Source organism: Pseudogymnoascus destructans, assembly GCF_001641265.1.
Source record: "Pseudogymnoascus destructans isolate 20631-21 unplaced genomic scaffold scaffold_1, whole genome shotgun sequence".
Lineage (NCBI taxonomy): Eukaryota > Fungi > Ascomycota > Leotiomycetes > Thelebolales > Thelebolaceae > Pseudogymnoascus > Pseudogymnoascus destructans.
The window spans coordinates 511408-526710 of record NW_020167520.1 but is presented as its reverse complement, the minus strand read 5'-3'; the positions used below and the strand labels follow the sequence as shown (position 1 = coordinate 526710).

At 52.0% G+C, this 15303-nt stretch overlaps 4 protein-coding genes across 4 annotated transcripts; 1 reads left to right on the top strand and 3 right to left on the bottom strand.

Moving 5' to 3' along the window:
* Positions 1-2972: 2972 nt before the first annotated feature.
* VC83_00161 (uncharacterized protein) lies at positions 2973-5794 on the bottom strand. The gene is made up of 4 exons (XM_024463857.1): positions 4819-5794; positions 4325-4749; positions 3666-4279; positions 2973-3599 (listed from the first exon to the last, which is right to left on the bottom strand). The coding sequence occupies exons 1-4, from the start codon at positions 5498-5500 to the stop codon at positions 3242-3244; spliced, it is 2079 nt and encodes a 692-aa protein (XP_024328286.1). The 5' UTR covers positions 5501-5794; the 3' UTR covers positions 2973-3241.
* Positions 5795-6324: 530 nt separating this feature from the next.
* On the bottom strand, positions 6325-8930 carry VC83_00160 (uncharacterized protein). The gene is made up of 3 exons (XM_024463856.1): positions 8461-8930; positions 7363-8362; positions 6325-7305 (listed from the first exon to the last, which is right to left on the bottom strand). The coding sequence occupies exons 2-3, from the start codon at positions 7775-7777 to the stop codon at positions 6593-6595; spliced, it is 1128 nt and encodes a 375-aa protein (XP_024328285.1). The 5' UTR covers positions 7778-8362; positions 8461-8930; the 3' UTR covers positions 6325-6592.
* A 3690-nt stretch (positions 8931-12620) lies between these two features.
* On the top strand, positions 12621-13532 carry VC83_00159 (uncharacterized protein; the record flags this gene model as incomplete). Its single annotated transcript, XM_024463855.1, has 1 exon — positions 12621-13532. The coding sequence occupies one exon, from the start codon at positions 12621-12623 to the stop codon at positions 13530-13532; it is 912 nt and encodes a 303-aa protein (XP_024328636.1).
* A 309-nt stretch (positions 13533-13841) lies between these two features.
* On the bottom strand, positions 13842-15185 carry VC83_00158 (uncharacterized protein; the record flags this gene model as incomplete). The annotated part of the gene is made up of 3 exons (XM_024463854.1): positions 14794-15185; positions 14089-14702; positions 13842-13976 (listed from the first exon to the last, which is right to left on the bottom strand). Exons 1-3 carry the CDS (start codon positions 14864-14866, stop codon positions 13842-13844), a joined length of 822 nt encoding a protein of 273 aa, XP_024328637.1. The 5' UTR covers positions 14867-15185.
* Positions 15186-15303: the final 118 nt, after the last annotated feature.

The window sequence follows — 15303 nt, the reverse complement described above, 5'->3', positions numbered from 1 at the left end:
CATGACATATCTCTATCAACTAGAGGCCTAGGAACATGAACGATAGCTCCAAAAGCTTCTACAACCCTCTATGATTCATTACACGTCATCGCTCCTTAGTTACCCACAAGATTGGTTAAGTTATGACATAATTTGTCTATAGGGGTACTCTGACCTTGGACCTCCTTTCACTTCCTATAGGCTAGGAACCTAGGAGATGGTTCTATGGGATTCTCTTATGTCGACTACAGTTACCAAGCCTGGTTAGTCATGGAAAGTCTTGGAAAATGAGAGAACTACACTCCTTTAGCATAAATAGGATTGCCCTTTCCTTAAGAAAGGGCAAGCAGACGTTACAGTAAATCAACTATCACATACTTCCACGTCTTTTCCAAGCTTCCAAGCATTGATCTTGTTACTCCTTGTTTCTGAAAAGTCAGTGAGGTGCTAACTTCTGACTTATCCCTGAGTTCTCAGACTCAAAGAAGGCCTGGATGAATACAACTGTGATGTCTGAATGGCTTCAAGCCTTCTATAATCACATTGGAACAACTCGTTCAGTCCTTTTAACAATGGATAACTTCTCTGCACACCTTATAGCTGTCAAATTTACACCACCTCCTCCTAATATACGAATATGTTGGCTTCTAAAGAACTCGACAAGTCGATTTCAACCTTTAAGGAATTATACAAAGCTTCAAGTCTCATTATAGACGGCGGCTCTCATATATGCTCGAGTGTTATAACAATAACCAGGACCCTAGGGAATCAATGTATTTACACCTAGCTATTCGTTGGATTCTAAGAAGTTGGAATAACTACGTCTCAAATACAACAATCTACAACTGTTTCTGGAAGTCAACTCTAGTTACAACTCCTACACTTCCTATTGCAATTGATTCTCCGAATACCACGTCTTTATGAGCAAGTTAAAAGAGCTGGGAATATACAAGATATTATGGCAATTTCGAGCTTCCTAAATCCGGTTGAGGAACAAGAGTTAGAGGCAGAGAGTGAGCAAGGATCAGTAGATCCTGAGAAGGTCTTACAGGATGTGATAACAGAGCATCTTGGCTTACAGACAATTGATGGGAAGAAGAGACGCAGCCTAACAGGCCAAAACGGTCAATACAAGAGGCTATTCAGGCTCTACAAGTGGTAATTGAGTTTGCTGAGGGTCGAGATGATGTGAAAACAGCTCATTTGAGAGCAATTGAACGACTAGAGCAGGAGTTAGAGGCCCTACATGTAAACAGCCGTATTCAGAGCACCTTACATGGGTGGATTATGTAATATTCAGTTGAACGATATATTCAATAAGACGATATTGAACTAAGGGATGGATTACATCGTATTATCGAGACTCTACTGTACAACGTGAAGAAGATGCTTGTGGCGAATGGGGTGGCGTGCAGGCCTGCGGTTTGAGAAGGTGATGGATCACATCTTCTCGTAAAGAAGCTAGCTGTGAGTTGCTTCCTTCTCCCATGAATTCTCACTTGCTAGATGATCCGTCCACCTAACAAAATACTCCATCTTTCCTCTCCGTTCTCGCTTCTCGAGTAACTGCACGCCAAAATAGTTCCCTTGATAGCGTGCCTCAAAGTCATTATGAGATCTGAACTGATGTCGCCCCGTTTCTGCCAAGTATTATCCTCATCCCTGAAGCCTGCCCACTTCACGAGGTACCAAACCACATTACGTACTGTTGACTTGGCAAGCAGCGCTTCAACCTGGCAGATTCCTTCCGTGGCGTCGATTGCCACCAGATCGCTTTCCACTCCTTGTCTGCTACAACGTGGCTGCGCTGTCATGTGCTCTTTGTTCCTAGTTAATAGTATGCTTTCGTAAGCATCCTTGGTCGAGTCGGCAGTTGCTGGTAGAATTGGTGTGGAAGGAAGAGAGCATCTTGAAGCTGTGGATCAATTAAGTCCATTTAATCTACAATATGATATCTCTTCATTCATGCGAGATCTTCTACAGATTAGAGCAGATACTTTCAAATATCAAACTATCATTCATGCTTTTCAAAGGGCAGGAATGTGGCCTGTGAATAGTGCAGTTTCTCTTGCGAAAATCTAGAAATACTCAAGGCCATTACAAGAGGATGAAACACAACCTTTGCTACCTACGTTGAAGAATTTAGAGAAGCAACTTTAAGTAACTATGGAAAGATAAGTTTACTCCATTGTTAAGTACGTCAAAACAGCAATTTCATACTTCATTGCAAGGGATAAATCCTTGGTTTAAGACCACATTGGCCGGCAGAAGTTTCCCATGTAGAAACTCCGCTTATGTACAACGATGCATTGTTTCTCAAATTCCCTGTGTTCCAACTTCAGATCTGAGGCTTTTCCGTGGCTAGTAGGAAATGATGGGACCTTGCTGAGCATGCTTTGAAGTTGAACACATTCATGTTACTCCTGTGCAAAGGACGCAATCCTGTTAGCTATATATTCTCTAAAGATGATCTAGGGAGATGTGCATACTCAGTGATAACAGTAGCACCCATTTTTACAAAGGTCTTTTCTTAAAATAATAAGTTTTTTTTAGTTTAGAAAGTTAGAAGTTAGTTGCTTCCTTCCAGGCAGAACTCATCACCTATTCAAACCCCACGCGCCCAAATAACCGTCAGCGCATATACATAACGATCCCCTCGCTGCAATCCTTATAAAAACCACCTGATTCTTGCATATCGGGACAGCACACCCCTTCTCCCACGACCGTCCCCGACCGACTCCATCTGGGTTGTGCAGTGCAGACGGCGTTTCACGAGAGGGAAGCAAACGCGGGGTAGGTAGGGTATCCAGAACCCCAACCACAAGTACGAACTAAAGCGCACACCTCATCTCAAAAGATTCTATTCCCACATCTGTCTGTCTGTCTGTCTTTCTATCTCCGGATCCCCATCATCCCTACAGCGCCTGTCTCAGCCCCCATACCCCTTACCACCCCTTACCACCCCTATCACCCCCTAATCCCCCCAAACAAAAGCAGATACACCCCCCCACGTCCCGCGCCGAAAAATAATAACAAAACAGGCGCCCAATACAGTAAAGTAGAACAGCAGAGTCAGCAAAAAAAAATAACGCAAGTCCCCGGCCCCCTTTTACCACGCACGCGCACGCGCCCAACTCCTTCCCCCAGCCCAAGACTCCCTCGTCCGGTCATCAAGCAACTTCTTCACTCCCAACCGGACAATACTCCCTCCCCATCCCAATCATCTGTCTCACTTCCCATAGTCTCAGCACCCAACCATCAACTAAAGTATAGTCCCAAACCTCCCATCGTTCAAAATACTCTTCCTCGGGCTCTCCCCCCCTTCTCCCCCCGTCTTGCGATGGCGGAACGTAAACCCCACAAACAGCGCCTTCCCCATCGCCCCCTCGCGATCCGCCATATTCTCCAGCGCAGCCTGCTTATCGTGCACCTCCTTGTACTTAGCCATGTCCGTCTCGTTGCTGAAGTCGTCAAAGTAGCCTGCGTCGGTCTCCGAGTCGAGCTCGGGGACGAAGGGCGCGCGCTGGGTGCGGAGAGTGGTCCAGTCCACTTCGGCGAAGTATTGGTGCGTGTAGACGGATTGGATGTTGGGGAAGCGTTTGGTTTTTGAGGCGATGAGGCTGTGGGGTGTTGTTAGTTGAGGGTTGCTATTTGGTAGGTAGGATTAAGGGGGTAGGGGGGCATACTTTGTGATAAAGTTCCACGTGCGGTTGCTGATGAAGTAGTTCGGGTCTTCCCACGTAGGTCTCTTAAGAACTTCCCGCCAGTGCTTCAAGTTCTTCCAGGTCTCATCAACAGTAGCTCCAGCAAACGGCGGGAACCCAGTCAGTGCCTCGAACAACATGCATCCCAGACTCCAGTAGTCGACCGAGAACTCGTATTCGTCACCCTTAAGAACCTCAGGGGCCATGTAGTCAGGCGACCCGACAATGGACTTTGCGTAGTTGACGTCCTTGTCGCGCATAGACCTGTATCCCTCGCGGCGCTCAGCGACGGTACGCTGTTCCATTGGCTTGCCGAAGGGGACGGATGTCTCTCCGACTTGCTCGAGCTTGATGCGCATGGATTCGATCTTGCCAGGGGCGAGCATACCGGCAGCGAGCCCGAAGTCGGTGAGTTTAACGTGGCCTGTGGAGTCGATGAGGAAGTTCTCTGGCTTCAGATCTCGGTGAATGTATCCGAGTTGGTGCAGGGCGTCGATGGAGCAGAACATTTCGGCGATGTAGAATCGGGCGTGGCGGTTGGCCAGGACGCCGGTGTTGTTCAGAAGTGTCCTGAAATCTCCTCCTGGAACATATTCCTGGATATAATTAGTATAATCTTCCGTCCAGCCATTTCTGCTTACCATTGCCAAGTAAATACTCTGTTCGTCCTGGAATGAATACAGAAGTCTGACCAGCCACTCGCTCTTGGCATTCGTGAGAATATCTCTCTCCGTCAAAACATGTCTAATCTCATCCAGCTTAAAAAGAAGCTTCTTGCTCATAACCTTCAACGCACAAACCTCCCTCGTATCCTTCTTCTGCGCCAAGAACACCTGACCATACCCACCCTGACCGACCTGGGTAAGAATCTGGAAATCGCCCTGGCGGAGACGAACACGGCGCTTCCTCAAATTCGCACGCTCGCGTCCCGTGTATTTATGCCAGAGCGGATCATACATCTCCTCCGCCGTCGCAGGCGGAGCCGGATACTCAGCCCTGAAATGATTTAGACGCGTCTGGCGCGTCCCAACATACGTCAGGAGATCAAAATAATAATCGAGGAAATCTGCCAATTCCAATTAGCCACACACCCTCCCAAACCCCGCACCCTACATCATCCTCGAGATAAACTCACAAAGTTGCGTCACATTCGCCAACCTCTTCACATTCGGCTTCTGCAGAATCTCCAACTCCCCCGCCGTCAACCCGCGCTGCGTATTATACTTCCTAATCGTCGGCGGCGCCGGCTGATCCCTCAACCGATAAATCTCCTGCCTCGACAACACCGCCGGGTTCTGCGCCGTCACCGTCGCTGCTGAAAACTCCTCCAACCTCCCCGCAGGCGACGTATTCTCCTTCCCCTGCTTCCTCGTCGGGCTTCCTGGCACCCCTCCCCCGGCACCCGTAACGGGCTTATGCAAGATACTCTCATCGCCCACGCTCGACGCCTGCGCGAAAAAGGAGTCGTCGACTGGAGCAAGCGCATTGCTCTTTCCGGGGCTGAGAGGACGAGTGGATGTGAGTTTTGTGGGGCTGTCCAGCGCGGCGGGGGCGACTCTCATAGCTGCGTCGAAGGCGGAGGGGAGGTCGATTGCACCAGGGGGGTTGCGGTTTTTCGACGGGCTGCCCTGCGGCGTTTGAGTGGGCGTGATGAAGCTCGCGCGGTTGGTGGGAGGGGTCGAGGGACGGTCGGAGTATGTGTCGTTGTGGCTTGCTCTGGTGTGGAGGGGTGGAGGAGGGGCGGGGAGGTTGTCTGAGGAGGGCGGCGCCTTCCCGGCTTGCGAGCTCGTGAAGAGGTTTGCCATGAAGCTCGACATTTTGGAATAGAGCTGGGGGGTTGGCGGAGGGTGATGAGGGATGGTGACGGTGAGGTAGGTGTGGGGTTGGATATTGTGCGGAGCGGAGAAAGTTGGTTGTGCCTTGCTGGCAAGCTCGTGTAAATTGTAAATAGACCCTTGTCCACTCTCGTCCCGCTGAAGGTAAACACTCAAGACGCGGAGGTCAGGGGCGTACAAACTTCGCAGTTCAATGCAGGACGTTGGATTTTTTGAGAGCCTGGAGAGGCGCGCCAGGTGCTTTCGGGGGGACCAGGGTTGGGTTTGTGGTGGATGTGCTTGGCGGGGCGAGGGGCAGGTACGTGGGAGATCAACAAATCGAGGGAGGAGGTTGTTGTTGCGACAGCAACCGACGGAAATCAAGGGACGTACCACAACCAACGGTATTTTGGTATAACTGTGCCTACGGTGGGTATTACAACATATATGCAAATAAAATGTAAGATTAAATTGGACGTTTCATGAGGGATTTTGTATTTTCTATATCCAGCTGTGTTCAAGCCTATAGTTAATAATAATACATACCTAGATTCCTTGTTAACATTCTCTCTGTACTGTCGTGCCTTCCGCCTCGTCATCGCATCATCGAGTAAGACACGCAGATTTCAACATACCTTCCTCCTCACAACTCAAAACCTCCAAACAACCCAAAGGAAGTAAGCAAGTAGAGCAAAACAGCAGGATAAAATTCAAGCTAAGGAAATAGTTCATACTGTACTGTACAAAAACGTGAAAGCCCCTACTAAAGAGCTACCCCCCCCCCCCCCCCGGGGCGCCGAACATCCATCCACCCCCCCTCCGGATATCCCCTCTCAAAACGTCATCGCACCAAAACGACAAGCAAAGCCCACAGCACCAGCACGAGTAGCAATCAGATCAAGGGAAGAAAAGCTTTCACTCTTCAACTACGATACGATAGATGTACATCATACGTCCCCAGCACCACCACCAGCTATACACTCTCCACTCTCCCCTTTCTCCCCGACTACCACGTTATCACCTCCACAGACCACCTCTTATTCTTCTTACTCTTCTTCTTCTTCTGTTCTTCTTCCCCACTAATCGCGGCCCCCTTCACCTCACAGCAGGAGCCTGTGCCTCAAAACACTTATTTAACAAAGAGGACTGATACACAAGAGAAGCACGCGTACTGCAGACGCGCGCCCTCTTCGCCACCACCGCCGCCGTCGCCGCCGTCGCCAGAGCCGCCTCCCTCACCACCGCCTCCACATTCCCCAGATCAGCATCAAGCTTGAGTATCAACGCGCGCCAGTCCGGCAGCGCGGGCGCGCCCATAAGCCCGCCCGCGGCCGCCGGGGCCTGGCTCGGCGTGAACTTCAGCACGACGTCTGTCCAGCGCTGGAAGACGGCGTCGGTGATGTGGAGGCGCCAGTTGACGGCAACCAGGAAGGCCATCTCGTTCTGGTTGATCTCGTGGGCGCTGAGGCCGCAGATCTTGCTCCACGCGCGCGCAGAGTAGTTGCGGTCCTGCAGGTACTTGGAGGCCAGGATGAGGGCCGACAGGAACATGCGGCGCCCGCACTGCAGGGCGCGCGTCGCGTGGCTCTCGTCCGGCTGCTCCATCGTGAAGTCGAAGCTGGGCACGTGGGGCTTGATGAGGATGAGGTAGTAGAGCGCGACTTGGAGCGTGGAGTAGCTGGTTTGAGACCGCCGCAGGGTCTCTTGGATGAAGGTGCGCAGGGGGAGGACGCCTTTGGCGCCCATCTCGCTACGGCACACGACGGAGGAAAGGGGCCAGATCGCTTCAACGATTTGGGCGGAGGAATCTGAGGGGGGAAGAGTTTGAGTACGTGACTTGCTTGGGGGGTTGGTATTTATCTTACCGACTAAGCTATCGACAAAGCTGACCTTTCGGTCGCACTGTCGAACCAGAGAAGGGGGGGGGCGCGCTTTGCGCGAGGCGAGTTTGGAGGTGCGCCTGGGATGCGGTCGTTTTTGGGGAACGCTGCTCGCCAGGACGCTTTTCGGCCAACATTCCGTCGGGGTGATGACGTCGCATTGGTCTTCTAGTGATTGGTATGATGATTGCCGGGTTGTGCGACAGTAGGCGTCCGATTGTTCTGAGTCGGACGAGCCTCCCGAGTGTACTGACGAATCGTCCGAGGATTGAGAGGCGGCGTCTGAGAAGACAGACGCACACGAGGATGAGGCGGAGGAAGAGAGTGACGAGCTGTATGGCCCATCGTGATGATATGTTGTGATAAAAGGCGGCGACAATTCAACATCGCCACTGTTCATCTTGAATTAATCGAGGTTACGAGACTAGCATCAGAAGACACAGAAGACTACTCCGTAAAGGGACGCAACTCCAGTCGCCGTCTATACAAAACCAACCGATAATACCGTTTGCAGACTAGTCCCGTGAGATTCCTGACCTGATGCTGAGCTTCTAAGACGTAACACGTAGTGTGTTGCTGTATAGAGCTGTATGAATCGAGTTTCGAAAGCAGAGGCTACACAGAAGAGACCCGCGCAATGGAGATCCTTTCAGAGACGATAATACCGGTGGACAATGTAAGAGCGGCGACTGGAGGAGAAAGTAGAATATCGAGGATCATCGTGGCCTGTCCGAGTTCAAGCAAGTCTTTCGAGGTGGTGGCTAGATCCCAGCTACCATCTGAAAAGTGAGTGTTGTTTGAAGATGGAGAGGTAAGGACGCGTTGCTGTTGCTGCTGCTGTTGCTTTTTAAACCAGGACGCTGATATACATATGAAATAATTAAAATGACTGTGACTGAGGAGAGTTTTTGTAGAAAGGAAATGTCTCTTCTTCTTGAGTACGTGTAGGCTGAGGCCAGGCAGGCGTTCGAGGAGGGTTGTGACTCTGAGAGTGGCAATCATGGGTTAGCCGACATATTCATTCCAGGCCGGAGGACAATGGGGCGAACGCCTCTTTTTTGGAGGGGGGGGGGGGGAGCCTACAGGTCTGTGTAATTCGTTTGGTAGAAGCGCTTTCAAAGAACTTTTGGACGCGATGCTGCCTTGAACGTATATTTTGTTGTTGTTGTTTTTATTTTATTTTTTGGATGTCGGGGTGAGTTTGATGTAGAGGGAGGTTTGTGGTTGGGTGGTTTGTGGTTGGGTGAGTTGGTTGGTTGGGTGGTTGTTGGCGTGTAGTGTAGGTTGCGCTTTCTGACGGGGGGTTATGGGTAGAAACCCATATTCTGGTGGCAAAGCGGACGAGGTTTTGGATGTTCTTTGGAGCGGGGAGAAGTCGCAACAAGAGGATTAAGTGTAGATAATAGGTTTGACAAGATAAAAGAGGATTGAGCGGGGGGGGTTTTGGCAAGAATGGGATTCACAGTGCAGACTTCGACGAGCCGCTCTCTACTGTTGGAAGTGGTCCATTTCTGCGTTGGGTAGGCAGGAGGAGGAGGGAGTTGGGGCGGGGATAGAGGGTGAGTTTTGTTACTTTTTCGTCGAGAGCGAGAGCGAGAGCGAGAGCGAGAGCGAGAGCGAGGGAGCAACCAGGCTGAGAGCGGAGGAGGGCGGGAACATTGATTAGTATGGGTGGGATGGGAGAGTGACTTGTTGGCAGTGGTGAGTTACAGTAGTAAGACAAAGTACCACCCACGTACTCCGTAGGCAAGTGGCACAATAACACCAATTAACAAATGGGCGCCTTGACAAATTAACAGTACTCCGTATGTGGCAGTATGTGCACCCACACCTAAAGGGTGGGTACATGGGAATTGGATCCAAGGAGTGGCAGTGGAGTGGTAATGTGGAGTGGCAGTGGAGTGGCAAGTTGGGGATTTCTAAAAAGATGCCGGGGGGTCTTAGTGGTTGACGCTGGTTGACGCTGGGTTGACGCTATACGCTGGTTACGCTGGTTACGCTGGTTACGCTGGTTACGCTGGTTATACGCTGGTTACGTTGGTTACGCTGGTTGACGCTGGTTGGCTCTTGTGCTGGTAATCATGAGGCTACAGGATTACGTGGATGGATGGGATGGGTGGATGGATGGGGTGGGTGTGGATGGAGTGGATGGATGGAGTGGATGGAGTGGATGGATGGGTGTGGATGGAGTGGATGGATGGGTGTGGATGGAGTGGATGGATGGGTGTGGATGGAGTGGATGGATGGATGGATGGATGGATGGATGGAGTGGATGGATGGATGGGATGGTGTGGATGGAGTGGATGGAGTGGATGGATGGATGGGATGGTGTGGATGGAGTGGATGGAGTGGATAGATGGGACGTTTTGCTACGGCTGGCCATTCCTACCCCTCCCGCATTCCCTACCTACGTCCTCCGTACTCCGTACATCTCCACATCATTGGCCCTTGCCTTGCCACCTCATAACACCGCCCTCGCAGCCAATCATGACCGATTGCTTACATTCCGCCCATCGCCCTCGCCATCGCCATCGCCATCGCCCATTCCCATCGCCCAGCCATCCCCATCGCCCAGCCATCCCCATCGCCCAGCCATCCCCATCGCCCAGCCATCCCCATCGCCCAGCCATCCCCATCGCCATCCCCATCGCCCATCCCCATCGCCCATCGCCCCCTCCCCAGCCAAAGGAATAGTCTCACAGTTGCCTTGTGATAGTTGCCTGTGGGGGAAACATGACTGTACATTCATCTGAATGACCTGCTCTAGGCGTCAGTCCCATCGGTAGATCAGGGGGGCAAATAGCAACGAGGCGATGCTGCCGCAAACACGCCGCCGTGGTTGCCACCACCATGACCAAAGCCAAGGCTACATCCCATGATTCCAGATATTCCAGTTCACAACTCGGTATTTGAGATGCCATGGGTGCTCCGTCCCACGCACCCCAAGCGCCGGCCAAGGCGGCAACGCATCGCATCTACTTGTACTCCCCCTCCTCGCCATCCGTTTCACAGCCGCCGAATGCCCTCTTATGAATCCACAGCAGCGCAGCTGTGGGACAAGGGAATCGCACGCCGCATCAGACGTCTATCCTGCGCCCCCCTTCGGGCCCCCGAGACCGAGACCGACATCCATACTGTAACTCCGTACTGTAACTACTGTACCTTTGCCTTAGCCCTCGATGTACGCCGAGGGCGAGGGCGAAGGTACGAAAGTTACCCCTCCCCGATCCGAGCATCCCATCCCAATTCATCCCACACAGCCAACACCCCCCCCCCCGTATACGCGCCCGCTCATTGGCCCCATCGAGGGGAACAAACACTTCAATATCAGATCCGTGCTGGTTATGACATTGCGGCGTTCGAGCGAGCGATGCGAGGGCTCACAAATCGCTGACTGACATTGACTTTAGTGCGACACTGGTTGCAACGGCTGGCTAGCTCGTCGCACTCGCGATGATGCCGTTTGCGGTGCCGGAAATACGTGTACAGACTCCAAATCAGGAGCTGTACTCACACTCGGTAATCACCCTAACTTGCTGTCCCTTTGCCCCATCCCAGCTTATGGCATAGTACCCACCGATTATGATATCGCTGTGGATTATACGGAGGTGTTGTTCATAAGTTTTGTGAGTGGGTCGGGCTAGGGCCCCCTGCGTAGGCTGGTTTGGCAATTCTGGCCAAAGTCACGAACACTTGAGTGTGAGAGCAATCAATTCTGTAGAATAATGAGTAGAGTAGATACCTAAACCCCTATATAAAACTATACTATAAGCCTAGTACTCTGTGTGCATACCATTTGCAGCAATTACTGCTGCCATACGTGTAGGCATACTATTAAGGAGAGCATTAAGCTCAGCTTCTCCAACTTGCTCCCATGCTTCCTTAACAGCTACACGGAGCTGGTCGTAGGACATATGTTCTGGATGATTATCTTGTAGATAATTCTTCATAATATGCCACACCCGTTCAATTGGGTTGAGATCTGGTGAATACGGGGGCCATTCTATAGGGCAAATACCACGGGATCTCAACTCTTCATATGTTGCACCTGCTCTATGACCTGGAGCTCCATCTTGCATCAATGTAAGGCCTGGGTATAGGCGTAGCCAGCCGTGGATTAGAGGGACAGTATGAGCCATATAGGACTCAGCTCCTATTTTCCCATATTCCTTCTCCCAAAATAGTATAGGACCCTTTCCAAGACCACCTGAGAAGCAGCCCCAGAACATCCAACCTCTAGGGATTGTTAGTAAATCCTATAGTAAATAGGAGTCTCTTACCTTCTCCATTGTACTCTATCTACAACACATGTATCATCCCACATTTCCCCTGCTTTTCGAGTAACCCATGTACGAGTATGGCAGCCTCCCGTTACCCACGTCTCGTCAGTCCAAAGTATCCTATTCCAATCATTCCGTACCCAATCCTTATGTTCAATAGCCCATGAAAGTCGCTTTTGTCGATTTGTCTCTGAGATAATAGGCTTCCGCATAGCAATCCCTTAATAATTATTAGTCTATATAGTAGTAAAGTAGAGAGGGATACTTACGTCGATTATAGCCTCTCACAGACAGAGCGCGGGTTAGGACAAGCCGTGAGCATGGAATATTAAGAATGCGTATTATATTTGTATATGGCATACGCCTATTCGTGCGAGATGAGGCTATAAACTCAATAACCTCTTGAACTTGCTCATCGGATAGGATAAGTGGCCTACCCGAACGCTTCTTCAGAGTTGGAGGGCCCTGGCAAGCATACCAAGCCTGCCGTTCCGTGCAGCCAATATAGGCTGCAATTTTTTGGAACTCCCAATCTAGGGAGCGTAGTAGTGCGCAACGAAGCCGCTCATCGCGAGTAAGATGAGGCATTGTAGTTATTGAAAGAGTATGAATTTCCTACATATAAAATACAATAGTTGGAATTTTGACGCGTTAAAAAGGTACAAACAAGCCTACGCGTACCCATGCTCCAACCCATGCCCAACCCCCGGTCATCTCATGACCCACTCACAAAACTTATGAACAACACCTCCGTACCGTGATAGAGCGCTGAGGAGTGACTCCGCATCCGGGTGATTCTCCCTTCTTCATATGACGCATCAGCATCGTATGATATGATGCTTCGATGCCTAATCTTCCCGAACTTCCGCCCAATCTCGACAGTGAATTAATTTACGAGAATTAGCCGGCTGCCCAGGCAACCCCCCCTTTGTTTTCTCTCGCTATCAAAGTGTCCGTCTGTGTATGACTCTTTTCAATTTCGCCCTCGCCGGCAACCGAGTATTCGCAACCACCACCAACACAAGCGCCGACGTATCCGCCGGTGGGGTGGGCCAGAGGCTTGGGGGGGTTAATTTATCACATTGTTATCGCGTCGTTTGGGGATGGATAGAGGTGATTGATTCCGTCCTTGGCGGCGATGTCTGGTTTAGTCACTTGGTTTCTGTCGCAGTCACCCATTCCCCCTTACCTCTCTATCACTCATACCCGCCAGAACGACGACGCAAGTGCGATGTCGCTCTCCAACCTCACTGTCACTATCGCCGTGCGGGTCCTCGATGCCGCGCCATCTGTTTGCCTCCCTTCTATCACATCTTGAACCGTGTTGCCACGCACGCCCTTCACGCACGCCCTTCAACGCGGGCATGTATGACTCTTACCCCCCCTCCCCCTCCTCGCGGGTGGTGGCCTGGGCGCGGCGCCGCGCGGCGCAGCACTCCTGCCTCCCTTCCCTGCCTCGCTATCCGGTGGGAAGCGACTCATCGAGGTGAGAATAGCTCGAGCTCAGCTCATCTCATCTCAGATCTGACATCGGTTATCCCTTGCGTGAGTCCATCCATGTATCCTCTTCTGCCCAGTCATTCCAGCCACGATCTGGTGGTATGCAAGGGGCAGGCAAGCAGGCGGATCGCGTGCGCGTGCGCGGCTGCCTCCCTGCCTACTGGGTGTGTATTACGCGCAGGCTGCAGGTTATACTTCGGCCGTGAGGGAGGGCCAGCCTACCACCAGAGACCCGGTTCAGGCGAGACGGATCTCCCAAGAAGGCGATACCGTCTCCGGAACCAGCACCAGCTTCAGGAGCCAGTGGTACGGCAAAGTCGGCAGCGGCGGTTTCGGACGAGCGGTTTGCACAGGTGGGGGATTTGGGTGCGCTAGTTTTAACTTTCAGAAGGAGTGGGTGGGGATGTTGTTCGCGGTGGATAGGTGTACGGGAATTGGATTTGTGACGCCGGCGTGGGAGATAGTGAGGGATGTTGAGGAGATGACGCGGGGTACGATTACGCTTGCTTGAGTGTGGTGTTTGGGGTGGTATGGAGGTGGGCTGGGTAACCAGTATATCAATTATAGTCTTGAGTAGTTGAAATCCTTTATTTGAATTATAGTTGCTATTAAACTGCCTGCCACGCACAGCTCCTATCCAGACTCCAGACGCCACGAGTAACCCCCTCTCCACAACCCCCCCAATCACTGCGCATCCTCATCCTCAACCTCCTTCATCGTAACCCTCTTCCCCCCCTTCCCCTCCACCTCCTTCCCCCCTCCCCCATCCCCCTCCCCTCCCCCCTCCCCAGCACCCTTCCAATACCCCTCCCCAGCACCCTTCCAATACCCCCCCCTCTCCAACTCCTCCGCGTCCCTCTCCCCACCAAACCCCCCTCCCCCCCGCCATCTCCATCTTCCTCCTCACCGCAGCCGGCACAAACGCACTTACCGCCTCCTGCCTCAAATCCCTAATCGCTGGCGCAGCTTCGTATACCGTCTTCGCCTCCACCGGGGGCACCGTCATCACCACCTCCTCCTCTTTCTCACCGCATCTTCCGACTTCCCTAGCATTCGCACCGAGAGGCATCGCATTCGCACTACTCCCCTCCCCGCCTCTTCCTGCTTGCTGTGGGTTGTTCGCAGCCCATTTGTCTCGTCGCGCTTGGTACCATTTATCCAACACCTCCTTCGGTATCGGCGGCGGCGTATCCCTCGGCATAGGCACACCTGCTACCTCTTCGGGAACATCACTGTCACTCTCCTCCCCTCCTTTCCCGCCATCCCTTCTCCTCTTTCCCAGCACCCCCCCTCTCCCTCCATCCCTCCCACCCTCCCTATCTCCACCCCCACGCCCAAACGCAGGCGCCTTATCCCCCAACGTCTCCCTCGCCTTCCTAACAGCTTTCAAATCCTTCTCCAGCTCCTCCTTCAGCCGCACCTCGTGAGCAGTTAGTTTCGTGCCGGAAGACTCGACGGCCAGGAGCGAGGAGAGCTGGGTTTGAAGGCGTTCGGGGTTGCGCCGGGATAGCTTTTCGGTCCGGCGGGTTGCGGCTTCTGCTTTGCCTGTGGAAGGGGGGGGGTTAGTTTGGTGTTCTGGGGTGGAGAAGGGGAGGGAGGGGAGGGGGGGGAGGGGGGGAAGAGGAAGGGGAAGTACCTTTCTTGGCGGCTTTTGCCTTCTCGGCTTTGCGCTGGGCTTGCGCTGGGTTTATGGATTTTTCTTTCGGCATTGCGTCGTGTCTGTGTGTTTATTTCCGGATTTTCCTTATAAATATCTCCCGTTTAAGTATTCAAGCGCTTCTACCTAGTAGTTGTCTGATTGTCGGCAGGAGAATTCGTTGTGAATATACTCAGCAAGGTTACGTTCTTCTGAATTCGTGTAGTAGCTAGCCCAGACCCCTTCAGAGGACGCGACCATGCCCATGCGCCCAGCTATCGATTTAGAGTAGTTACGCTAGTATGGATTTGGCGATTTTGCTGGGCTCACCGCTTTGGTGGGGTTGTGGTGGCACGTGATTTAGATGGGTGGGTGAGAGAGGGGACGGTGGGATCTTTTGTCATACTGACATTCGTTGCACTCAGTTTGCTATCAAACTCAAGAGCAAACTTAGAAATCTGATCCTCAAACCTACAAGTCACCATACATATCTTGGCTTATCACACCAAC